The sequence below is a fragment of the Hippichthys cyanospilos genome, chromosome 16 (genome assembly GCF_059441005.1).
Source record: "Hippichthys cyanospilos isolate Australia breed blue-spotted pipefish chromosome 16, RoL_Hcya_1.0, whole genome shotgun sequence".
Taxonomy (NCBI): Eukaryota; Metazoa; Chordata; class Actinopteri; order Syngnathiformes; family Syngnathidae; genus Hippichthys; species Hippichthys cyanospilos.
This window is the reverse complement of record NC_142384.1, coordinates 14,268,330-14,290,816: the sequence shown is the minus strand read 5'-3', so window position 1 is coordinate 14,290,816 and position 22,487 is coordinate 14,268,330. Positions and strand designations below refer to the sequence as shown.

The 22,487-nt window shown below is 42.0% G+C and overlaps 1 protein-coding gene across 1 annotated transcript; it reads right to left on the bottom strand.

Annotated features, from left to right (window-relative positions):
• Positions 1-1,231: 1,231 nt before the first annotated feature.
• On the bottom strand, positions 1,232-17,989 carry fscn1a (fascin actin-bundling protein 1a). The gene is made up of 5 exons (XM_088436658.1): positions 16,994-17,989; positions 7,507-7,663; positions 5,106-5,227; positions 3,926-4,093; positions 1,232-3,148 (listed from the first exon to the last, which is right to left on the bottom strand). The coding sequence occupies exons 1-5, from the start codon at positions 17,832-17,834 to the stop codon at positions 2,940-2,942; spliced, it is 1,497 nt and encodes a 498-aa protein (XP_088292784.1). The 5' UTR covers positions 17,835-17,989; the 3' UTR covers positions 1,232-2,939.
• Between the last annotated feature and the right edge of the window lie 4,498 nt (positions 17,990-22,487).

Genomic DNA, 22,487 nt, shown 5'->3' with positions numbered 1-22,487 from the left:
GCTCCCATTTCTGGGATCTGGGTCATATTTTATGTGACTCATCTTTTCAGGCGAAGTGGAAGCCAGGAGGGAGGGTGGTACAAGGGCATGGATGGAGCCCGCTGGGGGTGGTCTGACTGCTGACTGATTGGGGGGGGATTCATGGTTGGGGATGGTTATAAAAAAGCAGGAAGCAAGGGGCAGGAGAGGTGTTGGGGGGAGAGGGTGTGTGTATGTTTGTTTTGCCATATTTGGCGTCCCTCAGGGATCTGTATAGTGATGGGAGGGAAATGGATTAGAGACCTGCTCTGGAGGCACCATCATTACATTACCAACATGACTGGTGTGTGTGTGTGTGTGTGTGTGTGCGTGTGCACTAGATTCATGTTTCAACACAAAGGCTCTATTCATAATAAATGGTGAAAGTAGTGCGTTCCCACACGTATATGTTAGCGGCAAAGCACATGGCACTGCTCCACGTGGTCAGAAATACTAACGCAGGGATTCCAAAAATAATGTAACTTAACGACATTTAAGTTGAATTGAAAAGAATTCAACCATTTTTGTCACGCTACATTATTGGATGGCCATTTGTACCGCTCTTTTTTTACTATTCATTGCAAATGTTACAAATCTCAGCTCATATGTACAGCAGTAATAGATGGTCTTCACAGAAGATAAAGAATATATTACATGGCAGTATTAGTCAATGGTCAATCTACATGTATTGCCGCACTGTTTGTCTTAAAGTTGCTTCAAGGGTCATAGAATCACAATATCGATTCAGTGGCGCAAACCCAATGGCTTGTATAAATGTCTTTTTTTTGCAACTCAATGAATTAAAAACAAAAACAAAAACAAAATGTAATTTTGAATCAGAGATACTTGAAATACTTATGATTAGCATTTAAGACGACTTTTGATTATCCATTTCGCCTGGTGATTAGCATGTTAGCTTACAAACATTAGCAGGCTATGGCACAGAGCACAGCTTTTTACTATTAGTCTACAGATTAGTTTTATTTGTAGCAACATTAAATAAATGTCAAAAAACGTTCCTTTAACTAGCAGAATGAAAGCTAAGTTCTGTGGTCGTTTTAAATTCACAAGGTTTACCTTTGTCGTTTCATACTGAAGAACCTCGTGCGTGACAAACAGCTTTAAGCCTCGAAAACATGTTTAGTTAAAAGTGTTTGAGCATATATACCAAAAAAGAAAAACGTTTCTGTGGCCTCATTAAAGAAGAAACTCATTGTTCCAAATCCCAGTTTTATTGGTTGTTGGATTTCAGGTGAACCAATGGCACGAGAAATGAATCCACAATATCAAACAAATTATACAAAAATAATACAAAAGGAAGTTCCAGTTATACAAAGCAAAGATGTGGATTTTTATCTTTTTTAATCCATCTAATTTCCTACTGCCCAAAACGTAAGCGTAAGGCACAGTCATTACCACATATTTGCCATTTCACATCCGTTTGTCTTAGCCTTGGTTACCATGGAGACAGTATCTGACGATAATTGCACCATTTGGTTATTGGAGATTCTTAAGCATTAAAAAAAAAATGAGTCGCAGGCTACAATCATATTTCAATTCATAGTGATAGTGATTAAACTAAAATAAGGAGGCGCTTAATAGATCGCTATGGAGAAAGCAGGCTGACAAATCAGGACTCACGGCTTCATTGCAGACTGTAAAACAGAACATTTAAGTAGACCACCACTTCCTATTTTTCCATCTTTCAACTTAAAAATTCACTGACAAGCCCCCACTCCAAAAAAAAAAAAAAAAAACCCAACGTATCAAACAATATTTAGTCACACCTCATTTAAAAAGGCAGATATGAGCGTTCAAAATTGAAAATAAAAGAATGCAAGAAGCAGCAGATCTGGCAAATGACAAGGCTCTCAAGTGCTTTGTGAAGGATGAGATGCTTCACTGGGTTTGGCAGGAGGGGGAAAAAAAAAAAAGATCACTATTACACACGTTAGTAGCACCACGGTCCAGTTGTATCGGCTTTGTGCGAGATGACAAGATTAAATCCAGTTTAAATCACAAGGCTTGGTCTACATACGTAACAAGGCTCACGTTGTGCTCATTGATCAAAAAAAAGCAGCTTTCAAATATTTCGGGGCTTCCCTATTTCTCTTAACCATGATAATGTCTGTGCCTTGGACTTTGACATGTACATCGCTCAGAGCCCAACATGTTATTTTTCTTCTCTTTTTTTTTTTCCTGGTCAGGTGCATGCAGTGATAGCACCCAGCTTGTTTTTTTTTTCTTTTCTTTTTTTGTTCTTTTTAAATTGTTGTGGGGACAATAGGGATGGGGGCGGCAAGTTTACTTCCTACATCCTGTTTGGTCCTGAACAATCAAGACTCCCCACTGACCAATAGAAACACAGCTAGAGGACAACACAGGAAGATAGTTTACATGTGAACAATTTGATGTTAAGGAGAAGGCCCAGCAAAACGCACACACATCTTGTCTGGTTTTTGATAGAAGTTTCCAGACTAACAAATAAACCGCTTTCTACTCGAGCCAGCAAAAAAGACCCCACGCATTTGGATGCAGAATCAGTTTCTTTTTTTTTCGGAGGGATCAAGTAGAAGAACACCGATATAGAATAGAGACAAGTAGAAAGAAGAGCAGACGGTGCTAAGGCGAGGAAAGAGAGGAGGGGGGGCGAGCAGCGAACCAGGGTGGGAGCGAGGGAAAAAGTGCACAGCCCCGTGGTAACTATGGCAACATACACAGGTCGGCAGGGAAAGGGAGGCAAAGAAAGGAAGGACGGGGAGGCAGAGAAGAACCTTCCTCTTCCATCCTTCCTCTTCAATCTGTGCAGTTCAAAATTTAGTCATACAAGACGTCATATATAAGGACGGGGGGGTGGGAAAGGAGAAGCGAGGGGGGGGGGGGGTAGACGGTTCGACTGGCGGGTGATGCCCCCCCCCAGCTCAATACTCCCACATCGTGGCCGTCTCGAGGTCATCCGCGTTGGCTTTCAGCACGCCGGCGTGGTCGCCGCGGAGATATTTGCCATCGCCGGCGTGGCGGATGGCAAGCTTGTTGTAGTCGCAAAACTCAAAGAGGAAGTCGACGGGCGTGTCGCTGCTGCTCACCACCGCCTGCTCGTTGCCGACCATCCAGTACTTGCCGGTGGAGTCTGAATATGGCAGGCAAAAGGGATTCTAAATTAGCTTAAAAAGTATAAATTGATGTTAAAACTGTACTGTACTGTACCAATGTACTGTTATTGGATCATGTCTGTTTAAAGAAAGAACTTTTTTTTTTTTAATGGCATATGTACTACTAAGCTGAAAGCGGAAATTATGTTAATACGGTCAAAAACAGTTCAAATTAAAACAGGTCATTGTGGCACAAGTTCAGAAGATTCGGTATAATCCTCCCTTCCCTTTAGAAAAATGATTCATTCAATTTCTTGCCATGCTTTTCCTTTAATCATAAAATAAGAAATGATAAAGTCCTATCTAAGTTTACTGGATCACTGCAATTGGCTGCTATAAACATCAAAGACCCATTTTATTGGTCTGGCAGGGAATGAGTTAAAGTCTTCTTTTTGCATTGACTAATTTATGCATGTATTCTTAAAAAAAACATCCACATTTGCAATGTCATCAGAAACAAATAGGATTTACCATTATATCCAGAAGCCCACCGAAATTTCCCCCACCCCTCCACAAATAAAAAGAATTTTTGCATAATCCTGCCAGCAAACTGGGAAGAAAAAGCATCCGCCTTAGGTGGAGATAATTAACTAAACCAAATCCCTCTTTTTAGAGTAAATCCATAATGAGCATGAAACAAAAGATGTAATCCTTTTCACGCCTGCAAGTGGTTCCGCAACAAGGTGTCGGCCGGCTGCAGAGCACGAAAATGACAGCTCAGCGTGCGCACGGAGGTCAAGATGAAGCGCGCTGACCTTGCAGGCTGTAGGCTCCGTCTCGGAACTCCAGCGTGAAGTAGTCGTAGGAGGAGCGATTGGAGTCCAGGGTGCCGGTCACCTTCCTGCAGCCGATGAAGCCGTGCTCGCCGCGCAGCACGATGATGGGGCGGTTGATCAACTTCATGAGGAACTCCTCGGACTCGCCTGAGGGGAAAAGGTTCAGTAAAATAAAAGGGGGGTTAACATGGCGGATTCATCGCCATCAATTAATTACACTCAGTTAATGATAATATTTTTATTGCATTAATCTAATTTTTACTCCATTGCCATTAATTAAATCTATTTTTTTTTAAATCTTCCACAATCAATTGAAACTCAACATTTCAGGGCAACAAATTGAAGATGGGCAGCTTAACAATAACGTTTGCCAACAAAGAAATAAGAACTTACAGGACTAATTGCCCTTGTACACACTAAAAAGAGTTGGGTCGAAAATAACCCAGTTCTTGGTCAAAAAAAGGACCAACCCACTAGTTGGGTCAAGACGGCACACATTTCTGGGATGTTTTATACAAAAACTCATTTTTGAGATTTTCCTGTACGTAACATTTTTCTAGTTTGTTTCATGGAAAATAATACAGAAAGTTGAGTCAAATTAACCCAAATATTGTGTCAGTCCATTTTGGATGTAATTTGCTTATTTTTAACCTGGCGCTATATTGAGTGTAATGTCGCTCCACTAGAAATTGCTTGATTTGTCGTGCTAACAATTGTTACCAATTTAAATGACTTTTTTTTTTCCCCTAACTGGCACAGTTCCTATGTGATCCGACTAACTGGAGCATAAAATCTCCAATGCGGAGACATAGTTTCTAATAATAGCCAATATTCCTTGAAAAATCAAACGCTTTTGCTGTCATATTGGCCTCAAACGCTGCTAAAAAAAATCCTGAACAACTTCTGATCTTGCTGATGCGATGTTCCGGATAGCATTTTCTGAAAACATCCTTATCTTTCTGAAATAGGCCACTTGACAGCTAACTGCGGTAAAATCAACATAAAAATCATAACCAAGATGGGGAGAAATGATAGTTTCTAGCTAGAAAAAATCTGTTCATTATCGGAAGAATAAAAAATGACTTCCGCAAACAAGATTTTGGAAAATATTTCCTAAGAAAGGCCAATCTGGAGGTCGTCGTCACGGAATCCAACTGACCGGCGCAGTCAATGGTGGCTGCTAGCTGTCCGTTTTTCTTGGCGGCGACATATTTCCCGTTGGCGGCGCGCAGCGTCAGCCTCTTCCCACGCCACTCGATGTCAAAATAGCAATTAGCTGACCTGCAGACAGACAAATTCAAAGGCGTGAGCTCTCAGAAAGGGGAATGGGCGGCAAATGTAAACACGCTCAGCTGTTGCAGGAAGAAGGACAAACTGACGGCTCCATTCATTTCCCTCCGCTTGGCTCGATGTTAAATAACATTCTGGTGTCGTTTTCACATACCAGAACAAAACCTGCGTTTCAGCTCAAACGTTCACTGGTGAAACCAAAACAGAAAATTATGCATAAAAAAAAAAAAAAAAAAAAAGAATTGGAGTGATGGAATGTGACGGCGTTAAGATGTTTGTCTCAGTTTTGTCTTATCTTAAGTCCGCACCTTTGAGATAAGCGACGGAGGTTAGTGGGACCTCTAAAGTCAAAATGTTCCGGAATGCTGACCGACCTCCAATTTTGCATTTTAAAACCGGGGGAACAATGAAAATATATTTGTTGGAGTACTCCTTTCCAGAGTCAAACTGGAGCTCGTGATTGTTATCATAAAACCTTGATTAACGCCGCAGGAATGCTTTTAGGTCAGATTTCAACATTCCCAACCGTCACGCAAGTGCAAAAATAAACAATAAAAAGTACTCTGTAGGCAAACGTTAAACAAAGGAGACCTAATTCGTTCACATTGACATTTTTCTTAAAACCCACATATAATAAAACCGTCAACTAAATAGCCACTCAACACTGATTGAAATCATTCCATTTCCGTGAACAAATCTGTCCCAAATGTTGAGTAGAGCTTTCAATATGGTGCTAATTGATCTTGTAGCAAAAACTACTCAGTGTCGTCAAATGAATGACACTCGTGATATTGAGCGACACCTCGCGTGACCGACGATGACTCCAAATGTGTTCCCATCAGCCTCAGATTTGCACAACCGCTAAATTTACTTTCAACCGAAACTTGTCAGCCAATCAGGGAAAAGGGTGTCCCGAGTAGAAGGCGAATCGGAAGGCGAGAACATTGAGAAATAATGGTTATGCCGGTTTACTCCAATTTGAAGGCGCTTTTTGATCAGATTTTCTAAAGGCCGTGACGAAAACATTTCTGAAAAAGGCAGTTTTCACCACACAAAAGGCTGGGGTTTGTCCGATTGCTTCATCCTTCAAAATTCCTTCTGCATTGTACTCAGGTTGATGTGGTCTTTCCAAACACCTCGCCCTGATTGATTTTTATCCAATCATGTCGCTAATATTGGCATCTCATTGTTTTCTTCATTTTAAACTCGTTATTCCTTATATAATGCACTTCTTGTTTAGATTTTCGGGAGTCTAGATATGTTTGCACGATTTCCAACCGGATCCTTTCCTATAGAATGTTCACTTGTTTTCATACAAATATTTTAAACGAGACATTTTGGAACCATTTCAAAACAGTTCTACGGTCTGTATTTTCCATCTGCTTTTTGAAAGTCAGTCTTGGTATGATGACATCTGGCGTGGGGGTAGAAAACTCTTGATGAAGATGCCTATGCGGTGGCCCGTGGGACCACAGGAGCAGTAAGAAGAACTGCGTAATATGTTAAAAATCACCAACACAAAAATAGACGGTAGGGCGGGCCAATAAATCAAATTAATTTGATAATGATGATGATGAAAATGATATAACGTTACAATGATCACCAAACAGACAATACATAGTAATCTGTGTAATCTATAATAACACATATAATCAATACATTTCCGCAGTACTAGATTCACGAGAAATTGCACAACGCAACCTACCTTGTTGACAGTCAACCCAACACTGCGAAAAGTTGCTAAATGCCACTAGAATCTGTAGATAGGTGTGATTTTTTTAAAGCTGTGGGACGCATTGTCCCAACGAGAATGAAAGGGTTAAAATCCTCAGAACGAATGGTTGAAAAAAAACAAGCTATTTTTTGGGCCATGTAACCCAGCCAAAATAGACAAAATTCATATCAATAGTTTGTGTAGCCCAATTGAATCTTAGAGGAACAAACTCCATGGGGAGCGTAAATAATCCGAGGCAATGTGTTTGGAATGGTCTCTTTCCAGAGCCTCAAGAGAAAGCACCCAGACAAAATCTCAGGGTCACAGGTCAACTGCCTGCACTCTGACTAGATGTGAAAGAAAATCACTCTGCGCAGGTTGTCACCCCCCCAATCCCCCACCACAATATAGCGAGGCTTTGACCCCTGACCCCATGCGGTCCTTCCGATCTCAAATATCAGGCCGGAACTACAAAGGAAGTCTGGCGATGGAGCATCACCCCCAGGTCCCGAGTGCCGTGACGCTTTCAAACAGGTGATCGCGCCGTCACACGTACTTGGTGGAGGCGGTGCACTGCAGGCCTCCGTTGGCAGTGAGGGTCCAGTACTTCCCGGCGGCGGTGCGGAAGGCGCACTTCCTGTTTTCGCGGCAGATCTCCACTTGGAAGACTTCCTGGTCACCTTCCTCATCCTGATTGGCCGAAAGATCCATACCTGGGGACACGTGGGCGAGTTTAGCGTTAGGGCGGGGGGGGGGGGGGTCAACTGCAATGATACACTCATGCAAATCATCTGCTTTCAATCTGGCATCCTAAATGAGCAACGTACAGTTTGGATTAGCGAAGGATTTCGCTATGAAAATACACAACTCTTGACCTCATTAACATCAGTGCCACAATGAGCTACAGAGAAGTAAACAATGTCAGTCTACGGGATACCACGCGCAACTGTACTCACATACATGCACGCACAGTCCATAGAGCACAATACATGCTTTTGTGCATCATGAGGTCATAGTTGACCGTTAGCCCGAGGCCTCGATTGAGAGAGAAACAAGGACCGTGTTGGCAACTTGTGTAAATGTGTGCAGAAAAATGTCAAAGTAAGCCAATGTAATCATGCAGTTTTTTTTCCTCCGCATTTATTTTTCCATCTTTCTTGTTCTCTACAGGCTCACCATTTTCTCTGTTAAAAAGAACGTTCCACGAGCTTCAAGGAAAGCTGAAGAGCAGTTTTAGTTTGGGACTTCCAGATGCACATGTCCAGAAACATCCCACTTATTTTTTCATAATTCAAACCCAAGCAATACCTTGTGAGGTCATTTACAAGATTTTAAAGCGTTCTTATGCGTAGCGCAGTGCTTCTCAATTATATTTTGCCAAGCCCCCCCAGGAAAGAGAGAACTTTTCACACACCCCCTCACTTGATGCACTGACTATAAATAAGATTATTAACTATGAAATTTGTAAAATAATACCTAAACCTGTATCATTTTTAGCAAAAGAAAAAAAGCAAAATAAATCAACTTAACAACTTTGAATTATTTTTTACAGCGTTTACATGTTACAGCTTAGTCGAAAACTGAAAAAAATAACCAAGTGCAGCAAAGTGCCTGAAAAAAAAAGAGAAAATTCTTATTTAATTGCAATTACACTTCACATTAAAAAAACAAAACAAAACAAAGTCTTTTCCCTGGGTTCATGCGCGCCTCCCTGGCATCACCTCACTCGCCCCCCAGGAAGGCCCGCCCCACTATTTGAGAAGCAATGGTACAGTGTTAGCATCTGTCTCCAACTGAGGCCAAACAGTAACCAATGGGGCCGGGGCTCCAGACAAGCCTTAGCCAAGACTTATGTAACGTGTAACAGTGAAAAACTACAGCTCGCGTTTTGTTTTTAGAAAAGAATTAAAAAAGTAAATATCATGTCACCATATTCCTCATTTGGACAATCACTAAATTCTACTCCAAAACTCGAGTCATCAGATCGCTGCAGACATATCGAGTTTCCGCATACATGCACACACATACACAGACTCAAATGATTAAGAAAAAAAAAACACAAGAGCGAAATGAAAACCACATGCTCAGGAAAGAGAAGGGGGGGGGGGGGGGGGGATGAAGGATTCCACCTGGAAGTCGAGACATCTTTTAAAGAGCTCACAGATCTTCAGCGTTAACTGCTCAGGCCAATACTCCTTCAGCACAGTAGCAGAGGAGAGCTTACATTAGGAGCGAATGTGTTTAATCCGGCTGTCAGTGCGGCAAAGTACAAGATTTGGGACTTGTAACTGCGAGCGCCTGATGCCAAACGATGCTGGCACAACCGCAGTTTTATCACAAGACATGCATTCAGAAAAAAACACAGGCGTTTCTTCATGGAAATTCTGATACTCTATCAAGTGATTCCCAATCTTTTTTTCAATGATGTAACCCCTGTGAAATACATTTTCCAGCCAAGTACTTTCCAACCAACATAAAGCTTCTCTGAATGTTAAAAAAAGCTGCATATTTGCATTAATAATGACAATGCGCATTCATATAAAACAATAAAGAACATTTTGCAAAGGGATCACTGAAGCACAATTTAGCAAAAAGATGCTTCATGTTCCAACTAGTTTGCTTTTATTTTGAAAAGAAACACTCTGCTCCTCTCATAGCATCAAATTAGATTCGCTGATACCTTCCAAAACTCGTTTAAAATATCACACAGCCTGGAGTGCCTTCACGCACTCCCGGGAGAAGAACCACTGCTCTACAAATTCTTTTTAGCAAGATTATGTCATTTACATGTGAGCATACTGCTAGCTGTAGAAACTTTAGTCCAATGACTTTTAAACTTGCTTTGGCTGCTTGTGCCACACCTCGAGAAAAAAAAAAAAAAAATACAAAAAAAGATGCCACTCCAACCCTTTGCAAACAATAATAATAACAATTGTTTGTACCCAGTAATTATTGTTAACCAAGCCTTGAGCATATGATGTCACTATCAGTCAACAGGAGGCAAAATGCCTTTTTAAACTATTGAATTTACATGAAAAATAAATGTTATCAAATGCATTAATTGCTGTAAATAGTTAAAGGGATACAAAACGAAAAAAAAAAATTTTTTCTAAATTTCTATATTATTTCCCGCAAAGAATTAATACCTTGTACTCAGGTAACAACCAAAATTCACCTCTTAAAGGTATTAATTATAAATGAAAAACTATTTTAGTAAATTACACAGAATATTACCTTTTACAGCTGAAAATTTCCAAATATGTTCAGTATCGCTGTAAAGAAATAACCCCTGATTGTTCTTTGTAAATTACCCAACAACATAGAAACTTTAACGTCAAGCAAAGACGAACGAAGAAAAAAAAAGTTTGAGGGAATTTTTTCAGCAATCTGCACTCGAGGGAAATCTCAAAATGGTTGTTGAAACAAAAGAACATTTATTGGAATTTGGCAGCAGAAAATGAGTCCGACCGACACTGAAGACTGACATGTCTTTCAATGGTCCACTCGTCATGCAACTATTTTCCAACTGCGTTTATAAACCACCATTCTTTGCAAATAAAATTTTGCCAAAACAGAACAAAAAGTCACACTGAGCAACGGCCTAACCCGAATGCAACGATGTTTGGGCGTGGGGAAACTGACTTTTGAAAACACACACTCAAAAGCCTTGAAAAGGTTATAAACAGACACACACATACACAAAAAAGAAAAATACCACCCAACCCTGACAGACAAAACATTAATGACGCCTCTAGAAACAAAGCCATGACCCGGCGAGTCCACGACTGAGTGTGACATCTAGATAAGTGTCCACTGACTTTTTGTTTTCATTTATTTATAAAAAGTTTCCAAGGGGGACTCTGGAATAGATCTACACACCACAACAAAAAGTGACCACACATTCCGAATCCTCCCAAAGCACCCCCTCCATCTTTCTGTCCACCTCATTCGTTGTGATGAAGGCACAGATTGTTGGCCACAGTTTAATGTGAGGCAGCAGCAGAGGTCCGCTTTGAACGCACGCGATTGTACCCGGTTCAATTGCGAGCGCCCGCGCATGTGCGTCTGCTATTGTTCGGGCCTGACAGAGGAGTCGGACAGCTGGGGCACAAACGGGGGAGCCGGCAGATCTTCGGCCTTTGTTCTGATTCAGATGCACGCTACCTCCAAGCGGCCAATCCTCAAAACCTGACTCGAAAATCCTCATCAAGCTGCGGAAACGCATGCGTCCACACACACACGCGTGCTCTCGCCCTTCCTGTATCAAACTGCAAGGTCACGGAGTGAAATTGATTTTCAACTCATGCTGAGTGTGAAGGGCATTTGTGCAGATACACCCACACAGGAAGCCAAACCTATAATGAAGTAGATATCATGAGACACACACACACAAACAGTGATAGCATTGAAGCACTTTACCAAGATGGTCTTTAAACATATCAGTTTACACATTCGGCAGCAGGCAGAAAACACAGCCAAATGATAAGAGCGATTACTCGTCCTGTTTCCCCCTTTTCGTGCGTGTGCGCCATCGCAATTTTACAGAGATGTGTGTGGCTCATGTTTTGTATCCTGCCACTCGGAGGAGGTGAAGGACACAAAAATGGTGTCGGGGCTTGTTTGGCCAAGCACACTTTAAGCCGGTCCTTCTCAAATAGCGGGGAGGGCCCCGCCCTGGGGGGTGGACGCAGATGACCCCAGGAAAAAGGCTTTGTTTTTGCCATGTGAAGTGTAATTGCAGTAAAACAGCCATTGGCATCATTTTTTTCAGGCACTATTGATGCTCTTTTTCCCCCAGATTTAGACTAACCTGTAACCCATATAAACAATGTAAAAAGTAGTTAATAGTTTTTGAAAGTTAGTTTATATAGCGGGTAATGTACTTATACAAGCTTGCACTTTTTTTCAGATTTAGACTAAGCTGTTTTCCTACACGTTTTCCTCAATTTTCCACTAGGTTTCAACTAATTCATGATCACAATTGGGAACTCAACCGTGTATTTGGGGAGTTTCAAGGCAATTCAGCATTTGGTGGTGGGAGAGAAGTGCTCCAAACACAGCTATGAGGGAAAACGACCATTTCGGACAACCTACTTCAAGCCCTATGTTGGCCACGCGGGCCCGATGATGGAAATGAGCTTTTTACAGAAAGAAGATTAACTGTTGCTTCAACCGTCTGTTCATGTTTCTGGCAATAAGTTAAAAAAAAAAAAAAACAGAGCCACAGATTTAAACCCAGATTAAAATGGATATTTTCACATGCAATTTAACCCTGTGTACAGTCTAAACAATACCAGCAGCATATTTTACTTGCTAGTCCTGACGGTCAGGGACTGACCGTGGAAAGATTTGTCGATGGGAACATGGGTGTGTGTGTGTGTGTTTGGGGAGGGGGGGGGCTGTTGCTTGTGCACAAACCTAATCTTCTGGGGGAGGTTGGCTGGTGGATGGGTAGGCATAGCCGTGTATTTGGATTGTGTTACAGAGTTACTCAATAACTCCAGTAGATGTCTCATCCACATTCCGGTTGCTCAACAGAGATCAAGCAAACCCTCAAGCCACAAATTTTCTACAGCTGGTCAATTCTACAAAAAGATCCTGTTTGGCATTTGAATGAAAACGCATGTGCTTCAAGACCGGATGCAGCCATCTTCTGGACATTGACGAGTGTTCCTCACTAAAAAACAGGACCCATTTAGAAATAATTAAATCCAAATTGCAGTAAGCTAATAACCTCCAAGCAAGTCTGTCTTAATGTTTTTACCAGAAGGCCATTTCAGAGTTCATGCATTAGGCACGATGTGGTGAATTTACACACAAAAACAAAAATCACTTAATTTTACCGCCAATTTGTCACATTAATTCAGCCCGTGAAACGCTCGTCCACTCCTCTGAGAATGCAATAAAATGCATTGTTGAGGTACCCAAAGCTGACCTCACCCCCTCCTTATATAAGCAACTAATGTTAGTGTGGAAGCAGATACAAAGGAGTCAGTGGTCTCACAACGGTAGCAAACAGGAAATGATGGCCTCTTAAAGGCCCCGTCTGCCTTCAGTCATACCACTTAAAAAGACCTTTGAGCTGGAGGCTAAAACGACTCCAAAGTCAGTGGCCTGCTCCATAAATGGTCTCCCTGGGAGTTTAGGACCATCTTCTTAGCGAGGATGGAAGCAAATGAGTGAAATGAGCATCTAGAAGCGTTCCTCTCATTGAGAAATCTACAAGTTTTCAGACAAGTCTCCCTTAACCAGTGCAAAGCATTTTGGGGTTAAAAGGAAAAAAAAAGTCATAAGACATTCCATCATTGTATGAATTATTGAAGTTAAGAACCTATCACACTTCATTTGTATTCATCCACAGAAAAATATTCAATTTAAATTGTCCTTTTTTGGCATTTTAATAAAAATCTGTTTAAAAAAAATAAACCGTTAACTTGACAGGTAACGAGAGGTGGCACATGCCAAGTTGGGTCGAACCATTCAAGTATGTGAGAGACTCTGGGTTTTTAAAATATTGAAATTGAATAAACTACAAAAAATACATTTGTTTTATGAACTTATATTTTCCTGAAACAATTAATTGATTCAATAAGTATTTTGAAAGGATTTTTAGAGCCAGTATCCACTTGTGGATAGGGGGGAAAAAAATCCAAAATATTAGGTCTATAGAATGGTCAAATTTTTCATGATAAATGAGCTAGCGATGGGGGTGGGGCAGGTGTGACACAGGCTAACGTACTTGTGGACGTTGTAGCTTGAGGCAGCTGATCTCTGAACCCCCCCGCCCCCAACCCCCACCTGCCCTTATCCTAACATTTTGCACTCCAAAACTCTCCTCTGCAACGACAGTGTCAATTTGTTTATACATTTGTTACAATCACAAGTAACCTTTTGGGGAAACAAATACAAACTCAACTTGCAAAAAATAAGATTTTTTTTTTTTGCCTTTTACAAAAAAAAATGAAAGCGCATAATTTGCCAAAAATTTAAATAAATGAGCACAACCGCCACCTACTCTTCCGACATTGGAAACATGTGCAATTGGTGTTTGAATATACCATACTCCATTCTTTTGTTTAGTCTCTGTTTTACACTAAATCTCAACTGGGCGAGACAAGAACCTTGAAGCAAGCACACTGAGCTTCTAATTTGGAATAGTACGCAACAGTGCATGAGAACAGAAGCAAAGGAACACTTTAATGGTGTTTAGCAAGTTCAATAAATTGAGTTTCAATACTTTAAAATGTATTAGATGCAGGAGCATAGCCAGGAATCTATGGTCTCAATGTATTGGAAATTGAAATCAAATTAAACTGGCATGTAGCAGGGGTTTAAGAATACAACATGCATGTAAAAATGGCAGAAAAACACGGATAAAAAATGTGTTCCTATGTGTGGGGGTGGCCAGAAACTGTCAAGGCATGGCCAGGGCCACCCTTAGCCACCATGTAGCGCCGCCCCTGGTTAGGAGGTGGACTCGTACTTTTTTCTTGTTTTTTTGCTCAATTTTTCCCCCCGCCTTTTAGTGTGTGATTTTGCTCAACACAAAAACCCACGTCGATAGCAGTAAACAGCGTTTCGGAGGGACATCATAACCCCGGCTTCCGTTAATGCAAGCCAGGCCACTTCAACCACCAAGTTGGCTCCAGTCCACAAGCGGCTTTAAGTCCAAAAACATCTGGAGCCGGTTTAATTCCGATCCGGTTTTTTTGTACGTATCACAACGATCCCACCATTTGGCATTGTGAACATCGGCTTCCTCCGGAAGACAAGCTGAACGTTAAGACATTTCGCATTTCTGCCACGAGCGGCCTCGCTACAGAGAACGGCGCCGGCCTCCATTTTGTGGAGACGGGACAGAAAGTGCTGATGGAGAGAAAAACGGATAAATGATCCATTGAAGAGTAAACAACTGGGAGATTGAACAAACGGGCTTCAGAGTGTCACGGGGTGAAAAAGAGAAGGATCTCTTCGGGAAAAGTGGGAAACCAAACCGCAAGGGAGCTAAGAATCCTCAGCGGCGCGTTCATCTGACCACACACTAAATATAAACAAAGTGAGGAACTGGTTTTATAGTTCTATTAAGTCAGCACTAATCAGTTGCCTGCTGATTTAAGCGTCGATTCCAATCTTTCCAATGCATTACCTGATGCAATATTCCCCCCCCCCCCCAAATATAAGAACGCTCCTGAACACAACTGGACATTTTGGCTCCGATAAGACCTTTGTCGCACGGCAGACAAGCCTGGCTGCTGGAAAAGGGTGGGGGAGGGTTACCATGATGGAAATTATGCAAGAGGTGTGATGGAGAAGGAAGGAAGGAAGGAAGAAAGAAAGGAAGGAAGGAGACAAGCATTTGTCTCCCGCTTGTGCAGATGGAAACCACAAGCAACACATGCTAAACTAACCTTAGGGGATAACATTGGGTCGGTACATTACATATGCACAATTACACTGACTTGCTATTTTACCTATATGGTTAAAAATATTCAATGTCACATACGCCCAAGACGAGCCCAATAATACACACAAAACCTTTAAAAAAATCTTACATTATGCTGCCTTGCTGATTTGAAGATCAAACAGGGAATATGCCACTAAATATGTGAATTATGGCATATAAACACATAGGCCTAAAGGCCTCCTTTGTTGGACTCTTTCCACTGCAGTCATCCAGAAAATTGCAGAGGCACAAATGCTTTCTGGGAAAAAAAAATGTTCATGCTACCGGTTTTGTGGTTTTAAAATCTTTGATTTTTTTTTAATGCTTTATAAACAGGGTGGAGTGTTTGACTTCACTGCTTATATTATGCATGCTTCTTAGTTTATACTCAATGTAAACACGTGAGCACAATTACCAGTTTGATCGCATTGTAATGTCTAACCTCATTCAGGTTTTGATGTGCAATTCAACTTTTATTCATCACCACACAGTCAAAATCATATTTCCTACTTGACGCAAATTGTATAATTAGTGTAGCGCAAGAATAGTCCACATTTCGATATAAAACAATCTGTTTATACGCCTTTTATTAAATAAACTTTCAATAAATAAATGTACCCTTAAATAATTAAATGAAAAAGTCAATTAAATGTCTCATCAACTAGCTAAATGTAAATGAGTGTTTCAATATTTAAATGTTTCTTTATTTAAATAAATGTTTCATTAATTACAGGTTTCATTAAGGAATAATTAAATGTTTGTTTATTATTCAATTATTCATCTATTTAATCCTTGCTGAGTATGTGGAAGAAGGGCCAACAGAAAACGATTTTATACAAAGTAAAAGGGAGGAATTGATTGAAGTTGAGTTATTTATATTAGAGTGAGCGAAGAAGTTCTCCACATTGGTTGGTCTGTCTTGGCTTGAAGGTAACCAACCAGGTGTTAGGGCCCGCCCATCAAAAATTTAAATAGCCAATAGCAGAGGAAACAATTTTGATCTTCAGCCACTACTGTTTACATTTAAGTTTAGTTGCATATTTGCATATTCACAGAAACTGTATTCTACTGCATGTAAAACAAACTTAGTAGCATTTTTTCGTGGGGGGGGGGCACCATGGACTGCTTCAAAATGGACCAAGGGCAGCAGATGTCCCCGGGCCATGGTTTGGACACACTTGCCCTGGATACGAATTTGTTTTTCTTTTCCCCAAACGCTGGAGTTAAAGGTTTAAAAACGGTTAGAAGTGATTGAATTCCTCGATGACAGTCGATGATAATCGATTCATCGTCTAGAGACCTTAAATTGTCCAACTTGAGCCCTTTTTTCATTAAACGGGCTTTGGTTTAGGTCAAAAGAAACTAACAAAAATCTGCCTTTTTGGAAAACGATGCCTATTTTCCGACGAATCGTGAAAATATCATGGATTTTATGCACATCTGCGTGGGAAAAAGTCCGATGAAATAAAGGGACGGAAATTTAAACAGACTGAACAGTCGATTGATGGATGGCTAAAATAATCGTTAGTAGGGGATTGTCAGTGCGTGGGGGTGGGGGCATGCCATCACACTAACACATGCCAGGCGAGCGGACACCCACCTTGGCGGGTGGAGACGTTCCTCTCGTTGGCCGCAGTGAGGACCACCTGCGGGTGGCTCTGCTCCAGCTGGAAGAGCTCGTCCTTGCCCACGCGCGCGCTCTTGCCGGACTTCATGGTGCCGGAGGGCCCGGACGGCGCCAGGTACTTTCCGCCGCAGTCCCTGAAGGCCACCTTGCCCGAGCGGAACTCCAGCGTGTAGCCGGTGCTCTTGTCCGCGGCGGGCACCAGCGCGCCGTCGTTCCTCAGGAAGCGGTTGTCGGAGGTCTGCAGGTGGTAGCGCTGCTCTCGGAACACCAGCGTGATGGTGGAGTCCACGCCCCACGGGACGTCCCTGTCGATGGCGATCTCGTCCACCTTGGAGCTGAGGTGCGCGTAGCGCTTGCGCGTCAGGCTGAAGATGTTCACCTGCGGGTGCATGGCGATGTGCACGCTCCACTTTTCCGCCACCGAGGCGGTCTGGGCGAAGCAGATGATGCGGTCCTCGGTTCCGCCCAGGTAGCGGCCGAAGGGCTCCGACTGCAGCGACCAGCGGCCGTCGTCGTGCGCCGTGATGACGAAGCGGCACTCGGGGCCCGGGGTCTCGCTATCCCCGGTCACGTTGCCGTCCTTATCGGTGGCGATGTAGCGGCCCAGATGTGACTTGAGGAGGAACACGTTGCCGCTGGAGTCGTCGCCGCTCTGCTCCAGGGTCCAAATCTGCTTCTTCTTCATGCTCGAGGCCGAGGCGTTGATTTTGAAGCCGAACGTCTCGGCCGTGAGGTATTTGTTGCCGCAGTTGATGAGACCGAACTGGATCTGCAGCATGTCGCTGGTTCCGTTAGCGGCGCCGTTAGTTGTCATGGTGGCTCGGGTGACGCTCCGGTTGGGTCTGGCGAGGAATTTGATGGAGGGTGGGATGCTGTGCTGCCTCGCGTGCTTCTCTTTGTTTGAGGAGTGTGTCCGTGAACGCGCGCCCCCGCTCCTCTGCCTGCCTCATCAGCGCAAGCCCGCCGCCACAGCTGCAGCCTATATAAGCGTCCGTGACGTCACGCCGCCGCCACGCCCATTGTGGTACTTGGACGACTGCGCCTTGGCGAAGGGAGTTCGGCTCGTTCTCCCTTCTACTTTGCCGGAGCTCGATGCCCTTTGAGACATTTTCCACAGCAAAAAGTTGAGTTTGTTTATAACCAAAAATACGCGAACGCTAAATTATTTGCGGCTTGTTGTAGACTCAAAACGGCATTGTGTGTACTCGGGGTTTGGGTGATGACCAATCACAGCTCAGCTTAAAAATGTCACGTGAGCAAACCCAGAGAAGAGGTGAGCTGTGATTGGCTGGCACCAGAGTTCTGAGCGCGTGTGTTAAGCGTCAAGTCATGATGATGTCATATTCAGTCGACGGCAAGTGACAAATTGTGTTTTTCAAATCGTTCATGTACAAAAGACGGTTACGAAATTAATTATGAAAAAAATATTAACTTTGAGAGGATTTGTGACTCACATCTAATTTCAGTCATAAATGGATTCTAAACTTATTGGCATATTTTACCATCAATACCTTAAGAAACATATTCCACTTGTAGTTGAATTAAAAAAAAAAAAAAAAAAAAAAAAACTTAATCATGGTCTAGGGTCATAACATCAAATATAAATATATATATTTACTTCCAACCCTTCAAACTGTTCAGTGGCATCAGCCATATCCATACAGTTTTTTTTTGTTTTGTTTTGGGAGGGCTGGGGACCAACGGCCCCTTTATATACAAATATTGTAAAAAGCACGAATAGCAAACGTAATCACGCTGTGTATATTTATTTATGAAATTGAAATAGAAATATTTAGAGTCCAGGTTAAGCCAATCATTAAAGTCATGCAAATGTCATAAATTGGCCGCTAGCAAGGTTTTGGGCTTACAACACAAAAATTTCTATTCTGCCCTGTTCACGAGTTGCCGTTTAAATGATTAATGTAAAAATTGGGGGAAATGCAGGATAAAACTTCAGGTTTTCAACATGTCCAAAATTGACAATAATTCCAATTTTTGAATGGCAGTAAATGAGTCCGACATGGGCTAAATTTGACACCTATCGGGTGTACATCTCGACCTCCCGTTTGCAAGCATTTAGAAGGGACGGCAGCGTGGCATATTGAAAGTGGTCATGTTTTGACAATCTATGCAATATTTTAGCCTTCTTGTCATTTTTTTTGTATGTTTTTCGTTTGATACCACACATCAAAAGGTCAAAATTTCCCCCAGGGGTTAATGCGTCCCATTTGGGCTGATTATGAAACTACAACTTCTGTCATATACCCCTAACCCAATGGAGGGATAGTAAATAGTAGTCTACTTTTTTTCACGGTGATCTTCCCGCATCCTGTAATAATATCACAGCGACTTCTCTGGTCAGATGGACCGTCGAGTCATGAGGATGTGCATCCTGACACAAAGCTCCATTCACGGCTTGGGCACGCACATCAGAGGGAAGCACTGAGCTGGCTCTGTAAACAAAGAGGCCAAACAGATCTCGACCCGACGCGCGTCCTTTCCGTGCGTGTGCGTGACTGTGCAATCAAACACACATGCAAGAATCATTTCAAGCCATATTTCTGTCCAAGTGAAAGTGCAGATGCTCCTCAGCCCTTAAAATTTGTGCGCATGTGTGTGAGGTTTTAGACGCTGATTGGGAGCCCGTACTTTATTGATGTCCCTGTTGCTATGCAGAAGAACTCTCAGAGTTGTGGAAACCAACATTGAGAAGTAAATCTCGCTTTGAATTCAATATGTTATGTCAGCGGGGCTCCATGACCTCCAGCTCATCATAAACACAGCGAAATGAATACCATACAACATATCAATCCTTTCCCGTTTGAAGGAGTCGTCATGGAGTAAAATCCCAAACTCCAAATTCTGCGGCGGGATAAAGTTACGAGCAAGAAAGAAAGACGAAAAAATTCTTCACTCCTATCTGGAGGATTACGCAAACCAAGAGGAAATTCCAATGAAGACTTCTGTCTAGCTCCCAAGTGGCCCTTATAAATCACACATTATTCATATGGACAAAAGTATAAGAACAGTTTTTTTTTCACAGAAGGAACTGTAGAAAATATGGAATTGTTTGCTACCTTAGCTTCAGCAACAAATGTTCATTGTTGAAGCAAGGCCTTGTGACTCATTTCTGTTGTCGGATCTGTGCACAGATTAAGCACAATTGAACTACAACTAAGTCAATGCAGCCCTGACAGTATCAAAAGCAAAATGAGAATTTCTGGCGCTTCCCTTCCAAAAGTATGTATTTTTGAGGGCAGTAAATGCATATTCAAATGCTACAAAATGATTGTTGATGGATTACGCAAGACACACAAATGAGATTTAGAGCAGCTGTTTTAAAATGGGGGGTCAAACGGACCAATTTGAAAGTTAAAATAAATGTTGGATGTTTGGAGAGGGGGCTAAATAGAGACGAATTGCCACAAAAAAGGATGCCAGTGGGCCAGATCCGGCCCCCGGGCTTTGACTTTGACACCCGTGATGTAGAGGAAGGACAAGTGGACGACATCAACTTTGCAATATGGAGCCTCGCAAACTGGGCACTCCGCCTGCTGCAGTGATCAAGCCACACACACACAGTGCCCCGTACACACACACTGACACACTGACACACTTGCTGAACTGAATATACCCGCAGATGGGGCAGCACTGCATTGCAGTAGCAGGACCACGCTAACATTAGCATACTTTTCATTCGCTCACCTCTGAGAGTGAACCAATCGCAATTAAGCACTTGTTGTTGCGATGAGACCAATTTCTTTCTTTTAGTTCCCCCAAAGAAACTCTGTCATCCCAGCTGGTGTTTCTATTGATAATATTGATTCTAGTTATGGCAGCACTTAGCCTTCTCATTGCTCTTCTCTGTGTCATGTGAGCGGGTGGGTCATGTTTCCAAACAAGCAAAATAAAAATGAGCGTTCTTGAAGATAAAAATCAGGCCGCTTTCTCTGGGATCTGATTATTTTATCACCCGCAGGGACAAGTAAGATGCTCCGGTTCAATGTCAGACCATGACTAAGTTGCAGCTGTCTAAAATCTATCGAGCTGAAGTGTCTCATAGTGTGAGTGTTTTTTTTATATCTACTGTATGACTAAATAAAAAAATCTACTCAAGCAATGACCACAAAACCTGAACGAAGCCTAATTTATTGCGCTCTCTTCAAGAAGACAGGGGACACAGTCATTGACATACATGTAAAGTTTTCTTTTCAAATTAAAAGCAAATGAATTGGAAAATGACACAACCTATTCCAACTCCTGAGCAAAATGTTGAAGTCTTTGTTTTTTTTTTACAATTTAAATCTGAGATGGGCAACTTACATTTATGGTCCGGATTGATTTACTTCCCGTGGCAGGTGAACTCAGCTAATTTTGCAAGCTTAGCATAAACAGCACAAAGCTTCATGAAAAATAGTTGTCGAAAAATGTGATCAACCATGATTAATGATGGAAATACTGTGATGAATTAGTTTACAAAAATGTAATTGCAACGACAGCGGTAATTTACACCCATTGAAAACTGTTCCAATTTGTATAAGGATGTCAGAGGAACTTTATTAAAGTTAAGGCGGCCATATGTGTGTGTATGATGGTGCAATCGCAAAGGAATGTGTGTTTAGCTCGAGAGTGTGTGCGCACACAGCTGCAGACCAAGCGAGGGCCGACCCTCCTTCAACAAAAGAGCTGGAAGCCAGAGCAACTGGGTTATCCCTATTCTCCCCAACAGGAGTCAGGTCAAAGGTCACTGTGGAGCAGCGTGTCTGCCCATGCGTGTGTGCGCTTTGGCTTTGCCCCCACAAGCTTCACCAGTTGTCATGGCAACAGCAAGGCAGACACTGTATTGCTTTTCCCCTCTGTTTATCACATTATGTGTGTGTGTGTGTGTGTGTGTATTTTTGTATGCAGTCCTTTCTAGCTTTCATGAACGAATATTATCATTTTTTTTTCTCCCTCTCATTTGGCCAGAGAGTGGGTCACCGGGTCAGTGAGTAATCTCTTTAGGGGGGAAATCAATCCCAGAATTCCCAAACACTAATGAAATTTCACTTTAAAGGGAAACACACAAGTCAGGTCCATAAGGAAAAGGCACAAGCATTGTTTCCGAAGATAAGATAGAATGGAATGTCTTAGCTTTCATTCATTTTGAACAATGAAAAACAGTTTAGCACCCTTTATTAACTCATTCACTGCCAATGACGGCTACGGGCGTCAAAGATCCGTTTTTACTGGGCTGGCAGTGAATCAGTTAAACAAGGTATTCTAATACAGTAATAATTATGTAACATTTAATTTAACATCCAATTACCCATTTTTTTCAAGGATATGACTGTTTGCTAATTGGCTGAGATGTTTCTATTGGCTCTACCACTTTTTGTTTAGTCAATGTAATTTTTGGCAAACGATTCCTTCTTTCCCTGATAAAGGGCTACAACTGAACTGTTCATGTTGCTATGGTAACTAGAAG